At 48.4% G+C, this 26,478-nt stretch overlaps 2 protein-coding genes across 7 annotated transcripts in view; both read left to right on the forward strand.

Moving 5' to 3' along the window:
• The first annotated feature begins 169 nt into the window (after nt 1-169).
• HYOU1 (hypoxia up-regulated 1) lies at nt 170-11,964 on the forward strand. 4 transcript variants are annotated; one of them, XM_064577353.1, is made up of 26 exons: nt 170-320; nt 1,191-1,286; nt 1,513-1,606; nt 1,783-1,861; nt 2,006-2,160; nt 2,257-2,333; nt 2,628-2,809; nt 3,009-3,124; nt 4,371-4,563; nt 4,776-4,910; nt 5,068-5,150; nt 5,273-5,405; nt 5,577-5,764; nt 5,965-6,103; nt 6,639-6,699; nt 6,845-6,924; nt 7,328-7,513; nt 7,659-7,831; nt 7,975-8,062; nt 8,178-8,300; nt 8,477-8,610; nt 8,743-8,827; nt 9,669-9,903; nt 9,996-10,043; nt 10,335-10,388; nt 10,516-11,964. In XM_064577353.1, exons 2-26 carry the CDS (start codon nt 1,196-1,198, stop codon nt 10,578-10,580), a joined length of 2,997 nt encoding a protein of 998 aa, XP_064433423.1. In that variant the 5' UTR covers nt 170-320; nt 1,191-1,195; the 3' UTR covers nt 10,581-11,964. The 4 variants fall into 4 exon arrangements, with proteins under 4 accessions (XP_064433423.1, XP_064433422.1, XP_045750821.1 ...); XM_064577352.1 differs by having other exon boundaries at nt 198-369; XM_045894865.3 differs by having other exon boundaries at nt 199-369; nt 10,338-10,388.
• The window catches only part of SLC37A4 (solute carrier family 37 member 4), a 28,448-nt gene continuing 13,225 nt past the window's right edge, over nt 11,256-26,478 (forward strand). For all 3 annotated transcript variants that reach the window (XM_064577358.1, XM_064577356.1, XM_064577357.1), the window contains exons 1-2: nt 11,256-11,393; nt 14,359-14,428. The gene's annotated coding sequence lies outside the window, so the exon portion shown is untranslated. The remainder of the gene's footprint in view (nt 11,394-14,358; nt 14,429-26,478) is intronic.

Raw genomic sequence — 26,478 nt, forward strand, 5'->3', positions numbered from 1 at the left:
TGGCCCAATCCCCGGCCGGCGTCGGCCGTTTTCCCCCAACTGGCAGACTGGCCCCTGGGCGGCTTCGGGAGTCCGAGCCGGCGACGGCGGAGGGGGCGGGCCTAGGACGTGGCCCAATGGGAGCGCGCGCCGGGGAGGCGGGGGCGGGGCCGGGCGCGCGGCGCAGGGCCGGGCGGCGGAGGCTCCAATGAGCGCACGCCGCGTCCGGGGCCGGCTGGTGCGCGAGACGCCGCCGAGAGATTGGTGGCTAATGTAACAGTTTGCAAACCGAGGGGAGTCGTGAAGGGCGCGGGCTTGGGGGCGCGCTGCTGGCCTCGTGGGTACGTCCGCCGCCGCGTTTGTCCCAGAGCTGAGGCCCCAGGAGCGCAGGCAAGCGGTAGCGGGGGGTGGGGATGGCGATGGGAGCCGGCCACCCCTCCTGGAGGAGGCAACGTGCTAGCTCCGGGGGCGGGTCGGGAACGGGAGCGAGGGCCGCACGGACGCCGGTGAGGTTGGCCCCGCAGCTCAGTCCCTGGGGCGCCCCCACGTCTTAGGGGTGGGCCTGGCCGCGTTCCCGGGAGTGGGAGCAGCCGCCTTCGCCAGGTGAGGCTTAGGTGAACTCGGGGGGGGGCTCGGTGCCCGCCTGGCGAAGAATCTTAGCGCTCCTGGCACGGCGTCTGTGTAGGCAGCGGGGCGGGCCGGGGGTTGGGATGGAGAACGGAGGGCGGGCGGGACACCCCGAAGGGATACAGAGGAGGAGACGGGCCCTTCTAACATCCCAGCCTCGTCCAACGTCACCACCTCTCAGTTCCCGTCCAGGCCCGGCCTGGCTTTCCCCTGCCAGCGGGGGAGCTCCAGGTGTAGGGAGGTAGTTGAGCCCTGGGCGGGGACTCCTGGCTTCACCCCAGGTGTCTGACAGCAGGGGCCGTGCTAGGGTGCGCCGGTTATAGCCTATGCAGTGGACGGAAGGCTCTGGTCTTCTTTTTCCTGTCCTGGTACTTTCCCTGTTTAGGGATGTGTTGGATGGAGCCCAGGAGCCTTTGAGTGATTAGAGTGCCGGGTCCTTAATCAGGAGGGAGAGCTGGGGATGTAGGCTCCTCTGCCTTCAGTGACAGTGGGGTATAAATCTTAAAGCTTCTCTGTTCTGGGATGAGATTCTGTCGTCTTCACTCAGGCGTCCGGTTACAAGTGTTGTTTTTCTCCTCCCTCAGGCACAATGGCCGCCACCATCAGGAGGCAGAGGCCAAGGAGGCTAGCCTGTTGGGTCGTGATGGCTGTGCTCTTGGCAGACCTGTTGGCACTGAGTGGTGTGTACCCCAGAAGCAGGATCAGCAGAAGAATAAATGAGTGAATGATGAATGATCCATGGTGGGAGGGGAGGCTTTTGGTTGGAAGCCTCTGGCCTCGAGTTGCTGAACCCAGGCCTTTATCTTTCCACTTTCTTCTTCTCTGTGGGGAGTGCTGTGCTGTGGTTAGAGGGGACTCAAGAATGTGGGGAAGAGGGGCTAATTGACAAATCTATTTCCTTTTCAGACACACTGGCTGTGATGTCTGTGGACCTGGGCAGCGAGTCCATGAAGGTGGCCATTGTCAAACCCGGAGTGCCCATGGAAATTGTCTTGAACAAGTGAGGGTGACCCCAGTGTCAGGGGTGGGGAAAGAGGGGAGTCTGTGCTCCAAGCCAGTGTGGATTCTTCCTAGGGCCCACAACAGTCCGGTGTTGAGGGATTGTATTTGGGGTGTTGAGGCTCCTGAGTCCACACCCTGCTATAGGCACCTGGGCCCTACGTCTCTTCTCTTCAGGGAATCCCGGAGGAAAACCCCAGTGACTGTGACTCTGAAAGAAAATGAAAGGTTCTTCGGAGACAGTGCAGCAAGCATGGTGAGCTAGCAGCCCACCCCCTTCCTAGAGCGGTGGGCAGAGGGGAGGAGATGACAGACCGCAGGGCCTGAACTTCTGATGTGAGAGGTAGGTGATGGTGGACTTGGGAGCCTAACACTCTACTCCTCATTTACCTCCTCTCAGGCCATCAAGAATCCGAAGGCGACGCTGCGTTACTTCCAGCACCTCCTGGGGAAGCAGGAGGGAAACCCCCACGTGGCCCTTTACAGAGCTCGTTTTCCAGAGCATGAGCTCGGCTCCGACCCACAGAGGCAGACTGTGCACTTCAAGATTAGCCCGTGAGTGCTGTGCTGGGGACGGCAGGCTCAGCAGGCCCGATGGGCTCCTCTCGTGCTCACGGCTGTCCTTGCCTCTCACTACCCTCCTTCCCCCAGGCAGCTACAGTTCTCACCTGAGGAGGTACTTGGCATGGTTCTCAATTACTCCCGTTCCCTGGCTGAGGATTTTGCAGGTGAGTAGCTAAGGTGGGGTCAGTGGCGGCCAGGTTCCCTAGGGTCTCATAGGGGGTGCAGTTTTGCCTCCCAGGGAACCTTCGGCGATATTTGAAGATATCTTTGCTTTGGTTATATGGGGAGCTGCTCTTGACATCTACTGAGCCGGGGATGCTGCCGAACATCCCACAATGGGCAGGACAGCGCCACACAGCAAAGGGTTATTTGTCCCAAAACGTCAGTAGTACCAAGACTAGGAAAGTATCATCGGAGGCACGGGGCTGGTGGAAGCCCCGTTCTGTTGTCCTCTGTAGAGCAGCCCATCAAGGACGCAGTGATCACGGTGCCAGCCTTCTTCAATCAGGCTGAGCGCCGAGCTGTGCTGCAGGCCGCTCACATGGCCGGCCTCAAAGTGCTGCAGCTCATCAACGACAACACCGCCACGGCCCTCAGCTATGGTGTCTTCCGCCGGAAAGATATCAACAGCACCGCCCAGGTGAGCCAGGGAGGAACTTCGAGCAGATGGGCAGGGTGGCTTGTTGGGCATCTCGTTTGCATGGCTAGCCCTCGACTAAATGCAGCAAGAGAATGCCCCTCCCGGCCGCTGTTGGAGCTTTTCAGCCTTAAGTGGAGAGTTGGTACAGCACCTGGAGTTAGATGAGGTTCCCGTGACTGTTGTCTCGGTGTCTCTACAGAACGTCATGTTCTACGACATGGGCTCTGGCAGCACTGTGTGCACCATCGTGACCTACCAGACAGTGAAGACTAAGGAGGCGGGGATGCAGCCGCAGCTGCAGGTCCGGGGCGTGGGGTAAGTCACCCTCGGGTTGGGGCTTTCTTCTCGGAGGGGCAGCTGCCTCATTTTTCTGCATGAGTGCTCTTCTGAAGCATCGGTCATCATGGGGTACCTGTTGCAAGACTCAGGGGAAGATGGAGAGGGAGGGTGACAGTTTGGGAAGATTGAAAGGCAGGGAACTTCCTGAGCTGCTTCTAAGGAAACCCGTGAGGCCATAGACCACGTGCAGTCATTTTGTTGTTCTTGTCATTTTCTGTGTGCTTATCGATGACGTTGTCTTCTTTCTCATACCTCTTCATTTCTGGCCTGCTTTCCCACCAGCACTCGAGTCCAGGCTACCATCATCTCTGACCTGCAGGGTTATGAAAGAAGGTCTCCCTGCCTCCAGTGTGGCCTCCCTCCGGTTCTTTCTCCACATTACAGCCAGAGGGTTCTTTTCAAAGTGCTAACCTGATTATTTGTTTCTTTAAAAACCCTCAGTGGCTCAAACCTTTTACATTAGCCTGTGAGAGCCCTGATCCCTCCCACGTGTCTCTACCCAGAGTCCCTTGCTCTTTGAGCTCCAGCCTCACCTGCCCTCCTTGGGAACTTACTCTGCTGGCTCCCACCTCGGCTGCTTACGTATACTGTTTCCCCTCTCTGGATTTGTTTTCCTTGCTCTTCGCCTCGTTACCTCCACTCATCCTTCAGATTTCAGCTCAATTATCATGTCTCCACAGAACCTTCCCTGACGTCGGCAAATAGGCAGCACTTCTCTTTTATGTCTCCTGATGCGGTTGCTTGTCCGTCCCTCATAACTCACAGGGTGGTACATGTTTCACGTTCGCGCGTTGGTTCGATGCTAGATTGTAAACTCCTTGATAGCAGGAACCCCATCTTTTTTCTCTTAATTGCATCCCGAGACCAGCACGAAGTTGACGCCCAGTAAATATAGTGGATTGGAGGAGTAGGTGAACCGTCACTGAGGTGTCAGCCACGTACGTGGGACGAGAGTCAGGTTCCTGGGTCGATGAAGGGACCCTGTGTGTTCCTCACACTTTTTTTTTTTTTAATTTTTTTTTTAAATTTATTTGAGAGAGAGAGAGCACATGAGAAGGGGGAGGGTCAGAGGGCAAAGCAGACTCCCCGCTGAGCGGGGAGCCCGATGCGGGACTCGATTCCGGGACTCCAGGATCATGACCCGAGCCGAAGGCAGTCGCTTAACCGACTGAACCACCCAGGCGCCCCCTCACACTTTTCTTTGTCACCTTTGCCTGAATAGATTTGACCGCACCCTGGGGGGCCTGGAGATGGAGCTCCGGCTGCGTGAGCACCTGGCAAAGCTTTTCAATGAACAGCGCAAGGGCCAGAGAGCAAAGAATGTGCGGGAGAACCCCCGTGCCATGGCCAAGCTGCTGCGGGAGGCAAATCGACTCAAGACTGTCCTGAGTGCCAACGCTGATCATGTGGCACAGGTGCCTGCGCGTGGCTGCTTGAGGGAAAAGATTCCCCACCCGGAGGGGAGAGGACCCCAGCCTCCCGAGCTAGGCCGCTGGCGTGCGGTGTGGCCCATCCCTTCTTCCTCGGCCTCCTGCCCTTCTCCCAAAGCCCCGGCCCCTTGGTTTCTGGCCTGCGCCGCCAGAGGAGGATCTGGGTGGGAACTCTGACATGCCTCATCCTCCCCCAGATCGAGGGCCTGATGGACGATGTGGACTTCAAGGCAAAAGTGACCCGAGTGGAGTTTGAAGAGCTATGTGCAGATTTATTTGAGCGAGTACCTGGGCCTGTACAGCAGGCCCTCCAGAGTGCCGAGATGAATTTGGTGAGGGGAGAGTCAGGCGTGGGCCTGGGGGTGGGGAGGCGGGTGGGAGAGAGAGGGACTGGGTGGCGGGCAGGAGGGGGGGCAGGAGTGTTAAGGGACGAGTCAGCGCTGAGGAGGAGGGCTAACTCCAAGCTGTTCTGTGTCCCATTCTTTGCAGGATGAGATTGAGCAGGTGATCCTGGTCGGTGGGGCCACCCGGGTCCCTAAAGTTCAGGAGGTGCTGCTGAAGGCTGTGGGCAAGTGAGTGTGGGTGTTGAGGCACTGGGGCCGGGGCTCTGGGGCCGGGCCGCTGCAGGGCTGAGGAGAGGGCGGCCAGGCTGGCTGCTCCAGAGTCAACGTGCTAAAGCGTGGAACCCCCACAGGGAGGAACTAGGGAAGAACATCAACGCCGACGAAGCAGCCGCCATGGGGGCCGTGTACCAGGCAGCCGCGCTCAGCAAAGCCTTCAAGGTGAAGCCGTTTGTAGTCCGAGATGCGGTCATCTACCCCATTCTGGTGAGTAGGCCCGTCTGATCAGGCGACACACTTCCTTTACCTCACTGAGCATGCTCCCTCTGTCTGCTCTAGCCTGCCCCCTTGTCTTCTGGCAGCTGATGTTCTCCACGTACCCTTACCCCAGAACCTGCTGTGGCTCTCCAGCGTGCCTCCTCTCTGCCCGCTGTGTAGGTGGAGTTCACGAGGGAGGTGGAGGAGGAGCCCGGGGTTCGCAGCCTAAAGCACAATAAGCGGGTTCTCTTCTCCCGAATGGGGCCCTACCCTCAACGCAAAGTCATCACCTTTAACCGCTACAACCATGACTTCAACTTCCACATCAACTATGGTGACCTGGGCTTCCTGGGGCCTGAGGATCTTAGGTGAGAAGGGGGATCAGGATGGGAGGGAGGATCTGGGGCCACAGGGCGGACAGGCAGCAGGCTGTGTGCTCAGGGTTGGGGTGAGCATCTTGCGGTGGCGGGGGGGGGGGTGGTGATATTTCATGACAGGAGGCTGTGTAGTCTAGAGCTGGATGCAGACTGGGTGAGCTCCCTGGAATGGCTCTCTCCTCCCCAACCAGGGTCTTTGGCTCCCAGAATTTGACTACGGTGAAGCTAAAAGGTGTGGGTGAGAGCTTCAAGAAGTATCCTGACCACGAGTCCAAGGGCATCAAGGCTCACTTCAACCTGGATGAGAGCGGCGTGCTCAGCCTCATCAGGGTGAGAGAAGGAGGCCCTGGGCACAGGGCGAGGGCCTAGGCCCCACCAGCCTTTCCAGAGTGGTTCCTCCACATGGTATTAGAACACGAGAAACGAGAAGGGTTTGGGAGATGGAAAAGCCTTGGGTCTAAACACAACTAACCACGGATCTGCTGTGGTCTTAGTTCCTTTAAGTGCTTATGGGTATCGTAAAATTTAGGACCTATAGGATCGCTAAGTAAGTCATTCTCAAAGAATAGTTCTGGGGGTTAATATCTTTTAAAACACACTGTGGGAGACAATGGCCCGTTCTGTTGTCGAGTAGAGAAGTGCAGGGCTCGGGGGGAGGGAGCTAGGACTTTCCTCAGAGGGCTCATAATCAAAGGGGGTGGAGGTGACTTGCCTCAGGAGCCCGTAGAAGGGGGCAGGTGAGGGAATAGGCCAGCACCGCCTCGAGTCACGTGGAAGCGCGTAAGTAGATGCCCGCGATGACAGGAGGTTTGTGCGGGGAAGGTGGGTTAGCACGTGTGTTCCTTCAGCTTGAGTCTGTTTTCAGGTGGAGTCTGTGTTTGAGACCCTGGTGGAGGACAGTCCAGAAGAGGAATCTACCCTGACCAGTAAGCTGAGTGGGCGCGGTGCGTGCATGTGTGTGAGGGAGGAGCTGCTTGTATGCGTTCTGGGGAGGCGGCAGGCCTTGCCTTTGGGTTGGAAGATGGCGTGACTGCTGTGGCCCTTGTGAGTTTTGGGCTTTCTTCCTCCCAGAGCTCGGCAACACCATCTCTAGCCTGTTTGGAGGTGGTACGACAGCAGACACTAAAGAGAACGGTACGGACGCCGTCCAGGTGAGGCCAGCACAGAGCCAGGGGAACTCGGAGGATGGGGTACGGGCCCGGGGAGTGGCAGCAGACGCAGGGATTGGGGTGGGCGTTCCAGCTGCCTGGGATTGGCTAGCTCACCCCTTCCCGAGCCCCCCAGTGAACCATAGCCCCCTCTGGACTCCACGCTGCCCCTGTGCTCGAGTTCCGGGGCACGTTCCCCTCCTCTCCAAGCACTTGTCCTTCGTCCGACGAGACTGCCGAAGGCCGTGCAGCCCACCGCCCATTGCTGTGCAGTCTGTCTGCCCGCACGCCGTGCAGCAAGCCCCTTCACGGCAGCGCCTGGGGGCCTCGGCCTTGCTGAGCCGGGTTAGCCTTAGGCTCAGCTAGTGACTGTTTTCTCTGGGGGGTGTCTGTGATTGTTTCCCAGGAGGAAGAGGAAAGCCCTGCTGAGGGGAGCAAGGATGAGCCTGGGGAGCAAGCGGAGCTCAAGGAGGAGGCCGAGGCCCCAGTGGAGGACACTTCTCAGCCCCCACCCACCGAGCCAAAGGAGGATGCAGCCCCTGAGGAAGAAAAGGCTGCAGAAAAAGAAAACGAGGAAAAGTCTGAGGCCCAGGTGAACTGCAGGCAGAATAAGGCCAGGGTGGCCCCGGGGGCTAAGGGAATAGATGTTTGCCTTGTTTCTTGTCCCCTAGAGCCCCGCCTGTGGAGAATAGAAGGGTCTAAGCTTTTCCTGACATGCTTGTCTCTTTCCCCACTAGAAGCCAAGTGAGAAAAAGGAAGCAGGGTCTGAGGGTGTTCCTCCAGCCCCAGAGGAAGAAAAAAAGCAGAAGCCTGCCCGGAAGCAGAGAATGGTAGAGGAGATTGGGGTGGAGTTGGTGGTTCTGGACCTGCCTGACTTACCTGAGGATGAGCTGGCCCGCTCGGCGCAAAAGTGAGTGGGGACTCTGCGTGTGCGTGTGTGTGTGTAGGGTGGGCAGGGTATGGAACGGCACCCCTGGAAGGGAGAACTGTCTGACCCAAGGTCCAAAGTCAACATACTCTCTCCTTCATGCTTGATTCTCTTTTGTCCCACAGACTTCAAGACTTGACACTCCGAGACTTAGAGAAGCAGGAACGGGAAAAGGCTGCCAACAGCTTGGAAGCTTTTATCTTTGAGACCCAGGTTGGTAGGCTGGGAGGCACCCCTGCCCTGGGACCTGTGTCTGAGGAGGGTCTGGCTCTGTGAGCCTTGCCCTCAGGGGCTTGGTGCATGCTTGGGTCTGTGTGCATCTCCCTAGGACAAACTGTACCAGCCCGAGTACCAGGAAGTGTCCACTGAGGAGCAGCGTGAGGAGATCTCTGGGAGGCTCCGTGCAGCCTCCACCTGGCTGGAGGACGAGGGCTTTGGGGCCACCACGGTGGTAAGCGGCGTCCCAGGACATGGCGGGTGGGATGGGAGCCCTCGCTCTCCTCTCCCAGGGTCAGAGAAGGTGAGGAGAGCTGGGGTATGAGGCCGTGAGCAGGATGCAGGGCTGGCTCCAGGGCCGGCCTCTCCTCCCTTCAACCCCTCTGCCCCCTCCCACCCCGCATCCGTCAGATGCTGAAGGAGAAGCTGACTGAGCTGAGGAAGCTGTGCCACGGGTTGTTTTTTCGGGTGGAAGAGCACAAGAAGTGGCCTGAACGGCTGTCTGCCCTTGATAATCTCCTCAACCATTCCAGCATGTTCCTCAAGTGAGCAGCCCCTTTGCTCTTCTTCCTAATTCAGTCCCACCAAGCCTCAGGGTCCGTCAGCTTCCCGTGCCCCACGTGCACACCCCAGACCCCTCTTCCTCCTGGGCTCACTGTCTCCTTTCTGGCTTCCAGGGGTGCCCGGCTCATCCCAGAGATGGACCAGATCTTCACTGAGGTGGAGATGGCGACATTAGAGAAAGTCATCAACGAGACCTGGGTAATCCCTGTGTAAATACTCCCGGGGATACTTAGCTGGCAAGGTGTCCACGTTAGGCAGCGTGGGAGGTGGGGAGAGACGGAGACTCAGCCGCCGCTGCCTCCTGGCCTCGCAGCTCATTGGGAAGGCAGAAGACTGTTTACGTTTGCGGCCATGTCTGATGAGCCCCAGACGGGTCGTGGCCATCCATGAGTTGTCAGACTGGGGCAGCAGTGGAGCCCATTCCCATGATGTTAGGGCGGCTGCTCCGGAGGGCTGGGGCTTGAGCTGCACTCAGAAAGTGGGCCCGGTTCGGGGAGGTGAGAATGACTGGTCATAGGAAGCAGAAACTTCCCTTTGGGATGTGTGGGGAACGTCTTTGAATTGGAGCTCAAGAAGTGCAGAGACAGGGGCGCCTGGGTGGCTCAGTCGGTAAGCGTCTGCCTTCGGCTCAGGTCATGATCCCAGGGTCCTGGGATCGAGCCCCGCATCGGGCTCCCTGCTCCGCGGGAAGCCTGCTTCTCCCTCTCCCACTCCCCCTGCTTGTGTTCCCTCTCTCGCTGTATCTCTCTCTGTCAAATGAATAAATAAAATCTTTAAAAAAAAAAAGTGCAGAGACAAGGGAGTGATCAAGAGCTGCAGCTGTACTTGGTCCCAGGTAATGGGGTGTAAGCCCTAGGCGTGTAGTTTGGGACTCCTTTGTGCAAAGCCTCAAATGCCATTCTGAGGAGCCTGCCTCCCCTTGTGGGGCTGACAGTGGAGTGGTTTGGGAGCTGGGGCTGGTTGGGGTGTATTTCATCTGGGGCAGAGATACCTGCGCCCTCCAGGGCGAGCTCTGAGCCTGGCCTGGCCTCGCCCACAGGCCTGGAAGAATGCGACCGTGGCCGAGCAGGCCAAGCTTCCTGCCACAGAGAAGCCTGTATTGCTCTCAAAAGACATCGAGGCCAAGATGATGGCCCTGGACCGTGAGGTGCAGTATCTGCTCAATAAGGCCAAGTTTACCAAGCCCCGGCCCCGGCCCAAAGACAAGAATGGGACCCGGGCAGAGCCTCCCCTCAATGCCAGTGACCAAGCGGAGAAGGTCATCCCCCCACCAGGTGAGGGCAGGGTGCCCGGCTCCGGGTGCTACTGGGCAGGAAGAAGGCCTCTCCTTCCGGCTCAGTACGTTTTACCCCTGGTTTCCTTCCAGGCCAGACTGAAGATGCAAAGCCCATTTCAGAACCTGAGAAGGAGACTCGTGAGTTGGGGAAAGTGGTTGGTAATGTGGTTAGTGCTTAACCTAGAGGTTGGCACCCTGGCAAGCATGGCCTGTTTCTGGAAGGTCCACAAGCTACGAATGGCCCTTAATGTTTTTAGGTTATTGTACATGCACGCGCACGCACGCACACATACACGCGCGCACACAGGCCGAGTGTGGCCCCTCACTCCTAAAACATTGACTCCCTGGCTTTTTGCAGAAACAGTTTGCCAGCCCCTCCGTTAGCCCCTTCCTCCTTTCTGCAGAGGCTAACCTCTTCCTTCCCAAAAGCAGGATCTGAAGCGGCAGATGCCGAGCCTCTGGAGCTGGGAGGTCCTGGAGCAGGTGAGCGTGGAGCTCGGGGTACCTGGGAAGCCTGGTTGGTAGGGTCCCGGGGGGAGGATCTGCACAGAATGGGGGCCGGTCACCTCCATTTCACCGACTCCATCCCTTTGCTCTTCCCCACCCTCAGCGGAACCAGAACAGAAGGAGCAACCAACAGGACAGAAGCCGACTTTGAAGAATGATGAACTATAACCCCCGCCCCCGTTCCCCATTCATCCCACCCCCTTCTCCTACCTCCTCTATTTATTAAACATTGAGGGTCGGGGGAGGGGTTGCTCCTGCCCTCAGAGGCTTCACTTCCTTTTCTCTCACCTTGATCGGAGGTGTGGAGAGGGGGAAGGAAGGGACAGCTCACCAGTTCCTTCTGCAGTGGTTCTGTGGTAAAAACCGAAATTGTTCGATTTCCTAATCCCAGCCCTGGTTTCCTACCTATCCAGGCCCTAATTTGGGAAAAATCACTATTATGTCTTAATTCTTTGCCTGTGGGTAGGTGAGAGATTGGCCCTGAGGGTTCGATGGACCTGGCAGGGGGAGGGATGCCTTGGGATATTAGAGAGTCTCCAGTCTTCTCTGTCCTCCTTCCTGCCTTCCTCTTCCACCATGAAGTCCACCCTACAGGGGCCAGTGTCTACAGAGCCTTGGTTACCAGGTCTGGTTTCTGAGTGCATATCTCTGCTCTTTTCTCCTCCAGGGTCTTGTCTTTCCCTGAAAGGCCCCATCCCCAGTGACTCCTCTTCCCATGGTTTCCTGGCCTTCCTGTGGCAAGTTAGGCGCCGTCTGCCTCTTGCCCAAGCCCTTCCATCCGGACGGGCTGCAGTAAAGCTAGATCAATCCCCTCCTGCTTGTGCACCCCCCGGTGGCCAGAGTAGGCAGGGAGAAAGCGAAGAAGGGAATCCAGCCCCCTATGTGGGAGAGACATGTGAAAATCCCAGAGCTCCCACTTGCGGACTCCCGGGCGCGGGAGAGCGTGTGGAGTGGCCGGCGTGGGATGCCAACTTCCTGCAGGTATCGTCAGTGTGCATCTGCCCGGCAGCCTGTGACTCCTGGCCCTCTCCTCTCGTCTGCCCGCCCAGACATAGGCTTTCCCTGGCCCCCTGGCCCCCTGGGCTGACCAAAATGTGCTTTCTACTGTGAGCCCCTATCCCAAGACCCTGGGGGAAGGCGAGGCCGGGGTGTGAATGTAAAAAGGCCACCTCTCCCTCTTAGGGCAGGCCTTGTGCGGGACGGAAGGGCGTGGGGGCTGGCCTGCCTTTCTTGCATTGCTCTAAGATGGGGGCTCTTGACCCACCGTGCCCATGTTGGGGAGCCTGTCCTCCAGTATCGCGTCTGGAACGGGAGCCGCAGCTGCCACCCAGCTCCCAGGGCAAGGGGGAACCTGGCTGTGTCTGTCTGTTGTCTTTTGGCCTTTTTTTTTTTTTTGCCACATTGGCAGAAATGAGACCGCAGGGTCCCACCCCGTCCTGTATGTTTGAGTTCTTTCACTAGTGGTTGAGGCTGGTTGGACAGGTTTGAGTCAAATTGTACTTTGGTCCATTGTTAATTGAGAAACTGTTTCAATAAAATATTCTTTTCTACAGTTTTTGTGCCGTGATTTTTTTTAAGATTGATTGATTGATTGTTTTTTTTTAAGATTTTTTTTTTTTTAAGATTTTTTTTAATTTATTTATTTGAGACAGAGAATGAGAGAGAGCGAGCACATGAGAGGGGGGAGGGTCAGAGGCAGAAGCAGGCACCCTGCCGAGCAGGGAGCCTGATGCGGGACTCGATCCAGGGACTCCAGGATCATGACCTGAGCCGAAGGCAGTCGCTTAACCAACTGAGCCACCCAGGCGCCCGATTGATTGATTGATTAACAGCGAGAGAAGGAACACAAGCAGGGGGAGCAGCAGAGGGAGAAGCAGGCTTCCCGCCGAGCAGAGAGCCCGATGCGGGGCTCGATCCCATGGACCCTGGGATCATGACCTGAGGCGAAGGCAGACGCTTAATGACTGAGCCACCCAGGCACCCCTTGTGCCGTGATTTTTAAAAATGTTTCCTGAATATAGACAGTCCATGTTTATTATAGAAAATTGGTAAGACAGGAGTTTGAATCTTAAAATTACCACTTAAAATACTGTGGTGGTACTTAAAAAGTACCACCACCGTATTAACATTTTGGACTTAGTTGAGATTCATATGTGTAAGTTTTGTTTTTTTCATGAAAATAAAGTTGTGGTTTTATTTTTCTGCTGACATTATTTGGACCTCTGTTCCAGACTTTTTTTTTTTTAATTTTTTTTTTTTTTAAGATTTTATTTATTTGCGAGAGAGACAATGAGAGACAGCATGAGAGGGAGGAGGGTCAGAGGGAGAAGCAGACTCCCTGCCGAGCAGGGAGCCCGATGCGGGACTCGATCCCGGGACTCCAGGATCATGACCTGAGCCGAAGGCAGTCGCTTAACCAACTGAGCCACCCAGGCACCCTGTCCCAGACTTTTTTAGGTGATAATCACTTTTTAAATTTTATTATTTTTAGAGAGAGCATGAGCAGAGGAGGAGCAGAGGGAGAAGCGGGCTCCCCACAGAGCAAGGAGCCAGATGCAGAACTCGATCCCAGGACTCCAGGATCATGACCTGAGCAGAAGGCAGATGCTCAACCGACTGAGCCACCCAGGCGTCCCGATAATCACTTTTTAAGATGACAACCCTATTTTGCAAATAAGAAATTGACAGTTCATGGGGTGTGTGGCTGCCTCAGTCAGTAAAACATGTGACTCTTGATCTCAGGGTTATGAGTTCAAGCCCCACATTCGGTGTGGAGCCTACTTACTAACTAAAGAAATTGACAGTTGACAGTTCATAAGGGTTTCAGTAATGGATCCAAGGAATCACAGGTGTTAAGTCCCTCGGCTAGGTTTGAACTTAATTCTGATCTGTTAGCCCTTGCTGTTAACTGCTCTGATATGAGAATGTGTTGTTGCTAGAGATTCACCACTCAATTCACCAGCACTATTAAATTTGGGTTGTTCATCAGTCTTGATGGAACCGTATTTGACAAAAGGAAGATCACTCCAGTCATTAATCACATGTCTAAGAAATTAAATAAGTAATGGCCATGATGATTATGTTTTTTCTCTAAAGGCTGAACAGGTCATGGGGTGCCTGGGTGGCTCAGTCGTTAAGCGTCTGCCTTCGGCTCAGGTCATGATCCCAGGGTCCTGGGATCAAGCCCCGCTTTGGGCTCCCTGCTCGGCGGGAAGCCTGCTTCTCCCTCTCCCACTCCCCCTGCTTGTGTTCTCTCTCGCTGTGTCTCTGTCAAATAAATAAATAAAATCTTTAAAAATAAAGGCTGAACAGGTCAGACAAGTTTTAAGCCTGGAAGTCTTTTTTTAGAGCAGTTTTAGGTTCACAGCAAAATAGAACAGAAAGTACAGAGACTTCCCATACCCTCTGGCTCCATACATGCACAGCCTCCCCGACTATCCACGTCCCACACCAGAGTAGTACAGTTATAATACAGTACAGTTATAGTACAGTACATAATCTATGACCCTATAGTGATTATTGTCATCACTCAAAATATAGTTAATGTTAGGTTTCAGTCTCGACATTATACATTCTTTTTCTTTGGACAAATTTAAGATACATGTGCCCACCATTACGGGTCATACAGAGTAGTTCCAGTGCCCCAAATATCTTCCATGCTCTGTCTCTTCATCCATCCCTCCCTGCCCCCTCTAACTCCTGGCAACCACAGATCTTTTTGCTGTCTCCATAGTTCTGCCTTTTCCAGAATGTCAGATAGTTGGGAGTCAGACAGCATGTAGCCTTTCAGACTGGCTACTTTTGCTTAGCAATATGCGTTTACATTTCCTCCATGTCTTCATGGCTCGACAGCTCATTTCTTTGTCGCTCTGAATAATACCCCGTTTTCTGGAGGTACCGCAGTGTAGCCATTCACCTACTGAAAGAATCTTATTTGCTTTTCCAGGTTCTGCCAATCATGAACAAAGCTGCTATAAATCTCTTGTGTCCAGGTTTTACGTTTTCAACTCATAGCGGTATGTAATTTTACATATATTTTTAAATTAACATCATAAGCATGTCATTAGTAATTCTTAAATATAAAAGTAGTGAGCTTTTAATAGCCATTCTTTCTGAAGGATCAGTTTTGAGTTCTCTAGTTTCCATCATCAGATGGGCATTATTAACAACTCTGTAATACACTGAATAGACATTCCATGGTTTTCTTAATCTTTCATCTATTATTGCAACCCGCAGGGTGCTTCTGCTTTTCACTATTACAAACAACAGTGACTACCTTTGGGCATAATGTTGTTTTCATGATCTCGTAGGTTACATTAGAAAGTAGGAATATTTAAGGCAGTGGTTCTCAATTGGGGCAACTTTGCCAGAGGACGTTTGGCAATGTGTGGAGACATTCTGGGCTGTCAAAATTGGGAAGAGGGGAGGAGAGGTGTTCCTGGTATCTAGTGGATAGATGTCAAGGATGCTGCTAAGCATCCTACCGTGCACAGAACAGCCCTCCCCACCACAAAGAATTACCTCGCCCAAAATGTCAATAGTGTTGATATGGAGAAACCCTAATCTAAATTCTCAAGTATTATCTTCTTTGAATTCTTTGCTATTATGTATGGGAAGCAGCATCGTTCGTTGATTAAAGACATGGGTTTTGGTGTCCAACAAATTAGGAACCTACTCCTGAGACACATCATTTGGCTTTGATTTTTCTTTTTTTTTCCTGAAGATTTTATTTATTTGACAGAGAAAAAGAGAGAGAAAGAGAGAGAGCGCGTGAGCAGGGAGGAGGAACAAGCAGAGAGGGAGAAGCAGACTCCCACTGAGCAGGGACCCTGATGTGGGACTCGATCATGGGACCCTGGGATCATGACCTGAGCTGAAGGCAGATGCCCAACCAACTGAGCCATCCAGGCACCCTGATTTTTTTTTTTTTAAGATTTTATTTATTTATTTGAGAGAGAGAGAATGAGAGACCGAGAGCACGAGAGGGAAGAGGGTCAGAGGAAGAAGCAGACCCCCCGCTGAGCAGGGAGCCCGATGTGGGACTCGATCCCGGGACTCCAGGATCACGACCTGAGCCGAAGGCAGTTGCTTAACCGACTGAGCCACCCAGGCGCCCGTGATTTTTCTTTTTAAAGCAAGATGAGACCCAACCTCACATGGTTTCTAAAACCAATACAGTATTAGTACTTTAATTTTGCCAATCTGATAAAGTAAAAAGTGGCCTCAATTTTATTTTAGGATTGAGGTTGAACATCTTACTTAAATGCTGCTTGTATTTTCTTTCTCTGTGAGCTCTTGCTCCCTACCCCTTGTCCCTTTTTCTGTTAGACTCTGTTGGTCTTAACGATCTTTCAGGACTCTCGCTCTATTAAGGAAATCAGTCCTTGGTCCATGACTTGTAAATATGTCTTACCCAGTTTAGGTTTTGACTTTGTATATGGTCTTCAGCATAAATTTATTTTAGGTACCATATTTTTGTATGGTTTTTAGGTATTTGTTGTGCTGAGGCCATCCCCATTCCAAGATTGTAAGAATGTTTCCATGCTTTCGTCTAGTACTCATGGTTCTATTTTTTTCTGTTTATTTTTTTATTTTTATTTTTTTTAGAATTGGTAAGGTCTTTTTTTTTTTTTTAATTTATTTGAGAGAGAATGAGATAGAGAGAGAGGATGAGAGGGGGGAGGGTCAGAGGGAGAAGCAGACTCCCTGCCGGGCAGAGAGCCCGATGCGGGACTCGATCCCGGGACTCCAGGATCATGACCTGAGCCGAAGGCAGTCGCTTAACCAACTGAGCCACCCAGGCACCCCTATTTTTTTTTTAAAGATTTTATTTATTTATTTGAGACAGAGAGAATGAGAGAGAGAGAGAGAGCACATGAGATGGGGGAGGGTCAGAGGGAGAAGCAGACTCCCCGCTGAGCAGGGAGCCCGATGCGGGACTCGATCCAGGGACTCCAGGATCATGACCTGAGCCGAAGGCAGTCGCTTAACCAACTGAGCCACCCAGGCGCCTGTCCCTATTTTTTTGTGTTTAGACTTGATCCACCTAGAGTTTATTTTATTGTAAGGTATGAAGTAGTGATCCAATTAGCCAGTATTCCAGTACCACTTACTGAAATCTGTTTTTCCTAGGCTGTTATGGAGAGCCACCTTTATTATATAACAAGTTCTCAGATGGATTTGAGCTTATATTGGAATTTTTAATTATGTTTCAGTGATGCTTTTTAATACTGTACAGGTTTGGGTCACCTGGCTGTTTTAGTCCGAAGAGCATGCAACTCTTGATCTCCGGGTCATGAGTTTGAGCCCCATGTTGAGTGTAGAGATTACTTAAATAAATAAACTTAATAATGTACAGGTTTAATTATTGTAGTTTTATACTTTTTAATAATCTCATTACACTTTAAAATTTTTTCTTGGGTAATCTTGCTTATTTTTTTCCCAACAGCTTCAGAATTGGCTGATCTGAGAGGTAGCAAGAAAGAGTGGACTTAAATCCTGACTGCCACTTTTTAGCCCTATGATGTGGGCAAGTTTCTTCGATTCTTACCTCAGTTTTCCCATTAAAATTGTTCCTACCTCATAGGGTTGTTGGGAGAGTTAACAGAAATAATATAGAAAAGGTCTCAGAGCAGTGCCAAGCACCTAATGAGCACTGTCTAAATGTTTGCTATTGTTATTAACCAGTTCAAGAATCCTGAAACAAAATTACAGATTATGGCAACTGGAGATGGTAAGTAGACGAATTGAGACCAAAGAATTTATTTTATTAAGGGGATGATATCAATTTTGGAAAGCTTAAGGATTAGAGAAAGAAGTAAATGTAAGTGTGGGTCTTAATAATTAAGGATAAAAAAAAATAATTAAGGATATGCTTGGGGCGCCTGGGTGGCTCAGTCGGCTAAGCGTCTGCCTTCGGCTCAGGTCACGATCCCAGGGTCCTGGGATCGAGCCCCGCATCGGGCTCCCTGCTCGGCGGGAAGCCTGCTTCTCCCTCTCCCACTCCCCCTGCTTGTGTTCCCTCTCTCGCTATGTCTCTCTCTGTCAAATAAATAAATAAAATCTTTAAAATAAATAAATAAATAATTAATTAAGGATATGCTGCCTCCAAAAGACTCACTTTATTTTATTTTTTAAGGTTTATTTATTTTGAGACAGAGCGAGAAGCAGGGGCAGAGGGAGAAAGAGAGAGGGAATCTCAGGCAGACTCCCCACTGAGCGTGGAACCCATTGCAGGGCTTGATCTCACAACTTTGAGATCATGACCTGAGCCAAAACCAAGAGTTGCACACTTAACCAACTGAACCACCCAGGCACCCCGACTCACTTTATTTTTTAAATAATATTTATTTATTGGGGCGCCTGAGTGGCTCATTTGGTTACACGTCTGCCTTCGGCTCAGGTAGTGATCCTGGGGTCCTGGGATCCAGCCCTGCATTGGGCTCCCTGCTCAGTAGGGACCCTGGTTCTCCCTCTCCCCCCTTCCCCACTCATGCTCTCTCTCTGTGTCAAATAAATAAATAAAATCTTTTAAAAAATTATTTAATCTCTACACCCAACATGGGGCTCCAACTCACGACCCTGAGATCAAGAGTCACATCCTCCACCAAATGATCCAGCCAGGTGCCCCCAAAAGACTAACTTTATTTTATTTTATTTTATTTTTTATTTTTATTTTTTTAAAGATTTTATTTATTTATTTGAGAGAGCGAGAATGAGAGAGAGCACATGAGAGGGGGGAGGGTCAGAGGGAGAAGCAGGCTCCCCACCGAGCAGGGAGCCCGATGCGGGACTCGATCCAGGGACTCCAGGATCATAACCTGAGCCGAAGGCAGTCGCTTAACCAACTGAGCCACCCAGGCACCCAAAAGACTAACTTTATTTTATTTTATTTTATTTTTTATTTTTATTTTTTTAAAGATTTTATTTATTTGAGAGAGAGAATGAGAGACAGAGAGCATGAGAGGGAGGAGGGTCAGAGGGAGAAGCAGACTCCCCGCCGAGCAGGGAGCCCGATGCGGGACTCGATCCCGGGACTCCAGGATCATGACCTGAGCCGAAGGCAGTCGCTTAACCAACTGAGCCACCCAGGCACCCAAAAGACTAACTTTAGATCAAAGACACCAATACGTTGAAGTGAAAAAATGGAAAATTATATTCCATGTAAATAGTAACTAAAAAAGAGCTGGAATGGCTCTATTAATTCAGACAAAGTAGATTATAAGTCAAAAGAGACTTAAGAAAGACATTCTCTCTATATTTTTTGTTACATACGTATTTTTTCTTTGTTATAAGAGACAAAGACATGATATGTTAATAAGAGTCAATTAATTAAGGAGCTATAACAATTATAAATGTATGTACGAAACAAAAGAGGCCCCAAATATATAAAGCATGCAATGACATTCAACGAAGAATTGAAGGAAGAGGGGCACTTGGGTGGCTCAGTCAGTTAAGTGTCTGCCTTCGGCTGGGGTCGTGATCTCGGGGTCCTGGGATCAAGCCCCATGTCAGGCTCTCTGCTCAGTGAGGAGCCTACTTCTCCCTCTCACTCTCCCTCTGTGCTCCGCCCCCCTCTCAAATGAATGAATGAATGAATGAATATTTTTTTTAAAAAGAATTGAAGGAAGAAATAGACAATTCCACAACAGTAGTTGAGATTTCAATACCTTACTTGGATTGATGGATAGAACTTCTAGATGAATAAGAAAACAGAGTACTTAAACCTCACTATAAATCAATTAGACCTAAGAGACTTCACCCAATAATAGGACATGCAGGAGATGTATAGGGACTCTCTGTACATTCCACTCAGTTTTGCTGTGAGCCTAAAATTGCTGTAATAGTCTACACACACACACACACACACTTGCATGCACACATACATACACACAACATACCGAAACCTGTGGGATTCACAGAAAGCAATGCACAGAGGGAAATTTATAGCAGTAAATGCCTACATATAAAAAGAATAAGCATCTCAAATCAACAATCTAATTCCACCACTTAAAGAACTAGAAAAATAAAAGCAAACTAAACTCAAATGTAACAAAAAGAAATAAAAATTAGAGCAGAGGTAAACAAAACAGAAAATTACTAAAATCAGAAGTGAGAAGGGACATTACTCCCACTTTACAAAAGCAAAAAAGATTGTTAAGAGAATGCTACAAATAACCGTATGCCAACAAAGTGCATAATCTAGATAAAATGGACAAATTCCTAGAAACACACAAACTACCAAAAATGAAAAAATAGAAAATCAGATTAGGCCTATAAGGAGTAAGGAGATTGAATCAATAACCAAAAAATCTCCAACACAGAAAACTCCAGGACCAGATGGCTTCACAGGTGAATTTTACCGAATGTTTAAAGACAATTTAATGGGGCCCTGGGGTGGCTCAGTTGTTAAGCATCTGCCTTTGGCTCAGGTGCTGATCCCAGGCTCCTGGGATCGAGCCCCACATCAGGCTCCCTGCTCAGTGGGGAGCCTGCTTCTCCCTCTCCCTCTGCCCCTCCCCCTGCTTGTGCTCTCTCTCTCTGTCAAATGAATAAATAAAATCTTTAAAAAAATAAAGATGAATTAACACCAATCCTTCTCAAACTATTCACAAATTGAATAGGAGGGAATACTTTCTAACTCATTCTATGAGGCAGACATTAGCATGATACCAAAGCACTACAAAAAGAAAAACACTACAGAAAAGAAAACCATAGATCAATATCCCTTATGAATAAAGAAGCAAAATCTTTTAAAAATATACTAGCAAACCAAATTAAGCAACATATTAATCAGACTATATATCATGACCAAATGAGACTTATCCCAGGCATACAAGGGTGATTTAATATGTGAAAATCAATCAGTGTAATATATCACCTTAATAGGATGAAGGGGAAAACACATGATCATCTTAACTGCTGCAAAAAAAAGCATCTGACAAAATCCATCACCCTTTCATGATAAAAAACACTCAAAAATCTAGGAGTAGAAAGGGATTTTCTCAACATGATAAACGCCTTATATGAAAAACCCATAGTGAACATCATACTCGATGAAAGCTTTTCCTCTAAGATCAGGAATAAGACAAGGATGTTTGTGTTCACCACTTCTATTTAACTGGCTAGAAGTCCTAGCCAAAGCAATTAAGTAAGAAAAAGAAATCAAAGCCATCCAAATTGGAAAGGAATTAGTAAAACCATCTCTGTTTACAGATCACTTCATCTTCTATGTAGAAACTCTAAGGAAACCACAGATAATCTGTTAGGTTTTTTTTTTTTTTTAAGATAATGCCAGAGAGAGAGCACAAGCAGGGGGAGTAGCAGTCAGAGGGAGAAGCAGGCTCCCCACTGAGCAGGGAGCCTGATGCAGGGCTCAATCCCAGGACCCTGAGATCATGAACTGAGCTGAAGGCAGACGCTTACCCAGCTGAGCTACCCAGACCTCCCTCCCAATCTGTCAGTATTATTAAACAAATTTGGCAAAGCTGCAAGATACAAAATCAACAATCAAAAATCAGTTGTTTTTCTATACACTGACACTGATCAAATAAAAAGAAATAAAGAAAATAATTCTTACAACAGCATCAAGAAGAGGGACACCTCTTCTGAGAGGCTGTCTCAGAAGAGCATGTGACTCTTGATCTTGGGGTTTTACGTTTGAGCCCCATGTTGGGTATAGAGATTAGTAAAAAATAGCCCCAAAAAGATTCTTAGGAACAAATTTAACCAAGGAAACATAAGACTTATGCACTAAAAAATACAAAGTATTTGCTGAAGGAAATTAAAAAAGAACTATATAAATGGAAAGACATCCATGGTCATGGATTGGAAGATTTAATATTGCTAAGATGACAATACTCCCCAGATCTATCTATCTATCTATTTATTTATTTATTTATTTTAAAGATTTTTATTTATCTGAGAGAGAGTAAGAGTGAGAGAGAGCACAGAAGGAGGAGCAGACTCGCTACTGAGCAGGGAGCCCGATGTGGGACTCAATCCCAGGACCTCGGGATCATGACCTGAGCCAAAGGCAGACGCTTAACCGACTGAGCCACCCAGCCACCCTATTTATTTATATATATATATTTTTTAAGATTTTATTTATTCATTTGAGAAATAGAGACAGAGACAGAGCACAAGCAGGAGAGGCAGAGGGAGAGGGAGAAGCTTGGCAGGGAGCCTGATGTGGGGCTCAATCCCAGAACCCCGGAATCACAACCCAAGCCAAAGGCAGACACTTAACCATCTGAGCTACCCAGGCACCCCTCCCCAGATTGATTTAGAGATTCAATACAATATCTATCAAAATCTCAGTGAGTTTCTTTGCAGAAACTGATCATCTGATCCTAAAATTCATGTGGAAATTCAAGGGACCCCAACTAGCTAAAGCAATCTTGAAAAAGGAGAACAAAGTTGTAGGACCCACACTTCCATTTCAAAACTTAATACAAAGCTGTGGTAGTCAAAACAGTGTAGTACTCGTATATGGATATACATATAGATTAATGGAATAGAATTGGGAGACCAGAAATAAGCCTTTACATATATACTCAATTGAATTTTAACAAGTGTCAAGACAATGCAATAGGGAAAGAGCAGCTCTTCAGCCAATGGTGCTGGGAAACTGGATTTCCACATGCAAAAAAATGAAATTGGAAACTTACCCTATGCCATATACAAAAACTAACTCAAAACAGATCAGGGGCGCCTGGTGGCTCAGTTGGTTGAGCATCCAACTCTTGATTTCAGCTCAGGTCCTGATCTCGGGGTTGTGAGTTCAAGCCCTACTTAAAAAAAAAAAAAAAAAATATATATATATATATATATACATATATATATATATATACACACACACACACACCAAACAGATCAAAGACCTAAATTTAAGAGTTAGCACTATAAAACACTTAGAGGAAAACATAGGGGGATTTGGCAATTGTTTCATAAATATGACTCCAAAGGCACAAGCAATAGAAGAAAAATAGATAAATTTGACTTCAACAAAATTGAAAACTTTGTTCATCAAAGGACCCTATCAAGAGAGTGAAAAATCAACCCACAAAATGGGAGAAAATATTTGCAAATCATATATCTGATAATAATATCCAGAGAACAAAAAGAACACCTACAACTCAACAACAAGACAACCCAGTTTAAAAAAAAAAAAAAATTGGCAAAGGGTTTGAGTAGACATTTCCTTTTTTTTTTTTTTTTTTTAAGATTTATTTATTTGACAGAGAGAGGGAACAGAAGTAGGGGGACTGGGAGAGAGAAAAGCAGGCCTCCTGCCAAGCAGGGAATCCAATGCGGGGCTCGATGCCAGGACCCCGGGACCATGACCTGAGCTGAAGGCAGAAGCTCAACTGACTGAGCCACCCAGGCACCCCTAGACATTTCCTTTTCAAAAGATTTTATTTTTAAGTAATCTCTACACTCAACATGGGGCTCGAACTTACAACCCCAAGATAAAGAGTCACCTGCTCTTCTGACTGAGCCAGCCAGGTACCCCCCATTTTTTCTTATTCAGTATTTTCAGAGTTTTTCCCTGTTTTAGCTTTTCAGAGTCTGACTTTGATACACTGTACTGTAGTTTGTTTGCTATTTCATTAACTTTTGCTCTTACTTCTGATTTCTTCTATTTTCTTTGGATTTTTCCTCTTTTAAAAAAAATTTCTTGGGGCACCTGGGTGGCTCAGTTGGTTGGGCAACTGCCTTCGGCTCAGGTCATGATCCTGGAGCCCCTGGATCAAGTCCTGCACTGGGCTCCCTGCTTGGCAGGGAGTTGGCTTCTCCCTCTGACCCTATCCCCTCTCATGCTCTCTCTCAAATAAATAAATAAATAAAAATCTTTAAAATAAATAAATAAATAATAAAAATTTCTTTCTTTTTTTTTTTTTTAAAGATTTTATTTATTTATTTGACAGAGAGAGAGATAGCTAGAGCAGGAACACAAGCAGGGGGAGTGGGAGAGGGAGAGGCAGGCTTCCTGCTGAGCAGGGAGCCCGATGCGGGACTCGACCCCAGGACCCCAGGATCATGACCTGAGCCGAAGGCAGACGCTTAACGACTGAGCCACCCAGACACCCTAAATAAATAATAAAAATTTCTTAAGTTAGACACTTAGCCTATTAATTTCCAGCCACTTTTCCAATATAAGCATGTAAGTCTATAATTTTCTCCAAATACCCTGTTACTGTAGTCTACAAGGTTTAATATGCAATATTTTTATTATTTTTCAGTTCTAAATATTTTCTAATTTCCATTGACTTCTTCTTTGATCCACATATTATTTCAGTGTGATTATGTTTCTTTTTTTTTTTAAAGATTTTATTTATTTGACAGAGAGAGTCACAGTGAGAGAGGGAACACAAGCAGGGGGAGTGGGAGAGGGAGAAGCCTGCTTCGCTTCTCTCGTTTTCTCTCACTCTGTCAAATAAATAAACTCTTTAAAAAAAAAAAAGAAAATTCAAAAGACTCTTAAAGATGTGCAAGGTAAAATCTCTCTCCTACACTTTCCCCCTCATCTTCCAACTATCCAGTTTTCTTCTTTGGAGTAATAATGTTAACAATTTCTTGACTGAGAGTCAGAAGATTGCATTTTATTTTTGTTAACATTCCCAGCATCTCTGTTTTTGATACGTTAATTTAATCCATTTATCTTTATTATAATTCCAGTTATAGACTATTAGACTTTTTTCACCCATCTTTATTTTTTCCCTTACCATATCCTACTTTCTATTGGCTAGACTACTTTTTAAAAATTGTTGCCTATTTGAAAGCAACACATTCTATTTTTATTATTCTGGTATTTGTTCCTTATTTTTTTAAGATTTTTTTTATTTTTAAGTAATCTCTATACCCACTGTGGGGCTCAAACTCACAACCCTGAGATTAAGAGTCACATGCTCCACTGACTGAGCCAGCCAAGTGCCCCTGTTCTTTAATTATTAAGACCCAGACTTATGGTTGTTTTTTTTTTTTTTCTGTCAGTCCTTAGCTTTTCAAAATTGATATTATCCCCATTAACAAGGTAAATTCCTTAGTCTTACCTCCTGTAATTACCACCCTCGTGTTGATATCACCAATAATTTTCATTCTGGATTATTATAGTATTAGTCAAGGTTCTCTGGAGAAACAGAACCAATAGGATGTGTAGATAGATAGATAGATAGATAGATAGATAGATAGATAGATAGATAGATAGATAGATAGATTTATTATAAGGAAGTGGCTCCCACAATTATGGAGGCTAGAGAGTTCAAAATCAGCAAGGTGGACACCTAGGAGAGCCAATGGAGCAGTTCCAGTCCAAAGGCAACATGATGGTGCTAATGAAGTCCTAAGGCAGTCTGCTGGACAATTCCTTCTTCTTTGTTTTTTCTTTTTAAAGATTTTATTTATTTATTTGACAGAGAGAGAGACACAGCGAGAGTGGAACACAAGCAGGGGGAGTGGGAGAGGGAGAAGCAGGCTTCCCACGGAGCAGGGAGCCCGATGTAGGGCTCGATTCCAGGACCTTGGGATCATGACCTGAGCCAAAGGCAGATGCTTAACAACTGAGCCACCCAGGTGCCCCTGGACAATTCCTTCTTGCTCAGGGAAGGTCAGTCTTTTTGTTCTCTTCAGGTCTTCAACTGATTGGATGAGGCCCACCCACATTACAGAGGGCAAAGTGCTCTACCCAAAGTTCACTGATTTAAATGTTAATCTCATCCAAAGCACCCTCTAAGTTGACACATAAAATTAACCATCACAATTACATAATATAGTTTTTTGTTTTGGCCTTTGCCTTTTTTAGACAAAAGTGAATTTAATTATCTTCTGATTCTTTCCTCACTTGTGTCTGATCTATTCTTACTTCCAGTTACTGTATTTTTCAGTTTAAGAGTATCGAAGTGAGTATCTTTGACAGTTTCTAGGTCTCTGCTGGTCATCTGATTTCTTGGACATACCAATCACATTTATCTTAAAATCTGAGTTTGATAACTATTACCTAAATTCTCTCCAGGTATGTTTCCATTTGGTACTTTTTTCCTTTTTTTTTTTTTTTAAGATTTTATTTATTTATTTGTCAGAGAGAGAGAGCACAAGCAGGGGGAGCGGCAGGCAGAGGGAGAAGCAGGCTCCCCACTGAGCAAAGAGCCTGATGCAGGGCTTGATCCCAGGACCTTGGGATCATGACCTGAGCTGAAGGCAGACACTTAACCAACTGAGCCACCCGGGCACCCCCCCACACCTATTTTTTTTAATTCCATATGTAAGTAATACCATACTGTATACATCTTTCTCTGTCTTGACTATTTCACTCAGCATAATGCCCTCCCATTTCAAACATACTGTCACAAATGATAGGATTTCTTTCTTTTTTAATGGCTGAGCAATATTCCATTGTATATACCTACTATAGACGAAGAATTTCAGCTATTTTTTACAATCAGTCTGCCACAGGGGTCAGGGTCCCAAAGAAGCAAGTTCAACATTTGGTGGTGTTTGCATCACCACAGGATTTGCCAATTTGAAAGAAGCTGCTGAGAGAGAGGCTAAGCCCAGCTTTTGGAAGCCTCCTAGGACTGGGTGTGGTGGTGGTGGACAGAAATTAGACCTCAAAGCCCGCCAAGGAGAAGGCATCCTGAAAAACAGCCCAGGCATTAAGTTAGGACCCCCGAGGGACTGTATTCTAGAAATAAGGGTAAACATGAACTATATCACCCTTCACAAAGACTATACTCTCCAATCAAATCTGCTCAAATCTTGGTTGGACTAAGGCAGTGGTTCTCAAAGTGCAATCTTTGGATCCCTGAGGACTTTTTTAGGGAGTCAGGGAGGACACGATTATCTTTATAATAATACTGAGATGTAATTTGCCTTTTTTTTTTCTTTTCATATCTGCCCTGATGGTGTAAAGGCAATGAAAGATTAAGCTGCAGACCCCTTGGAGCGAATCAAGGCAGTGGCATTGAGCAATATTAGTAATCATGGTTTTCTTCACCACCACACACTCAAAGTTAGGTTCACTTGAGACTGTCCTTGATAAAGCAGGGGAAACCGGGGAGCCGGGGTG

Source organism: Mirounga angustirostris, unplaced genomic scaffold (genome assembly GCF_029215605.1).
Source record: "Mirounga angustirostris isolate CCGP_5_RB_7025 unplaced genomic scaffold, mMirAng1.0.hap1 SCAF_13, whole genome shotgun sequence".
NCBI classification, from domain to species: Eukaryota; Metazoa; Chordata; class Mammalia; order Carnivora; family Phocidae; genus Mirounga; species Mirounga angustirostris.

Excerpts from the sequence above, each read along its gene's own strand:
- HYOU1 (XM_064577353.1), top strand. The coding sequence starts at position 1,196 with ATGGCCGCCACCATCAGGAGGCAGAGGCCAAGGAGGCTAGCCTGTTGG. Across the intron at positions 5,151-5,272 it reads CTGCTGAAGGCTGTGGGCAA|GGAGGAACTAGGGAAGAACA; the intron begins GTGAGTGTGGGT and ends GAACCCCCACAG. Across the intron at positions 5,406-5,576 it reads CGGTCATCTACCCCATTCTG|GTGGAGTTCACGAGGGAGGT; the intron begins GTGAGTAGGCCC and ends CCCGCTGTGTAG.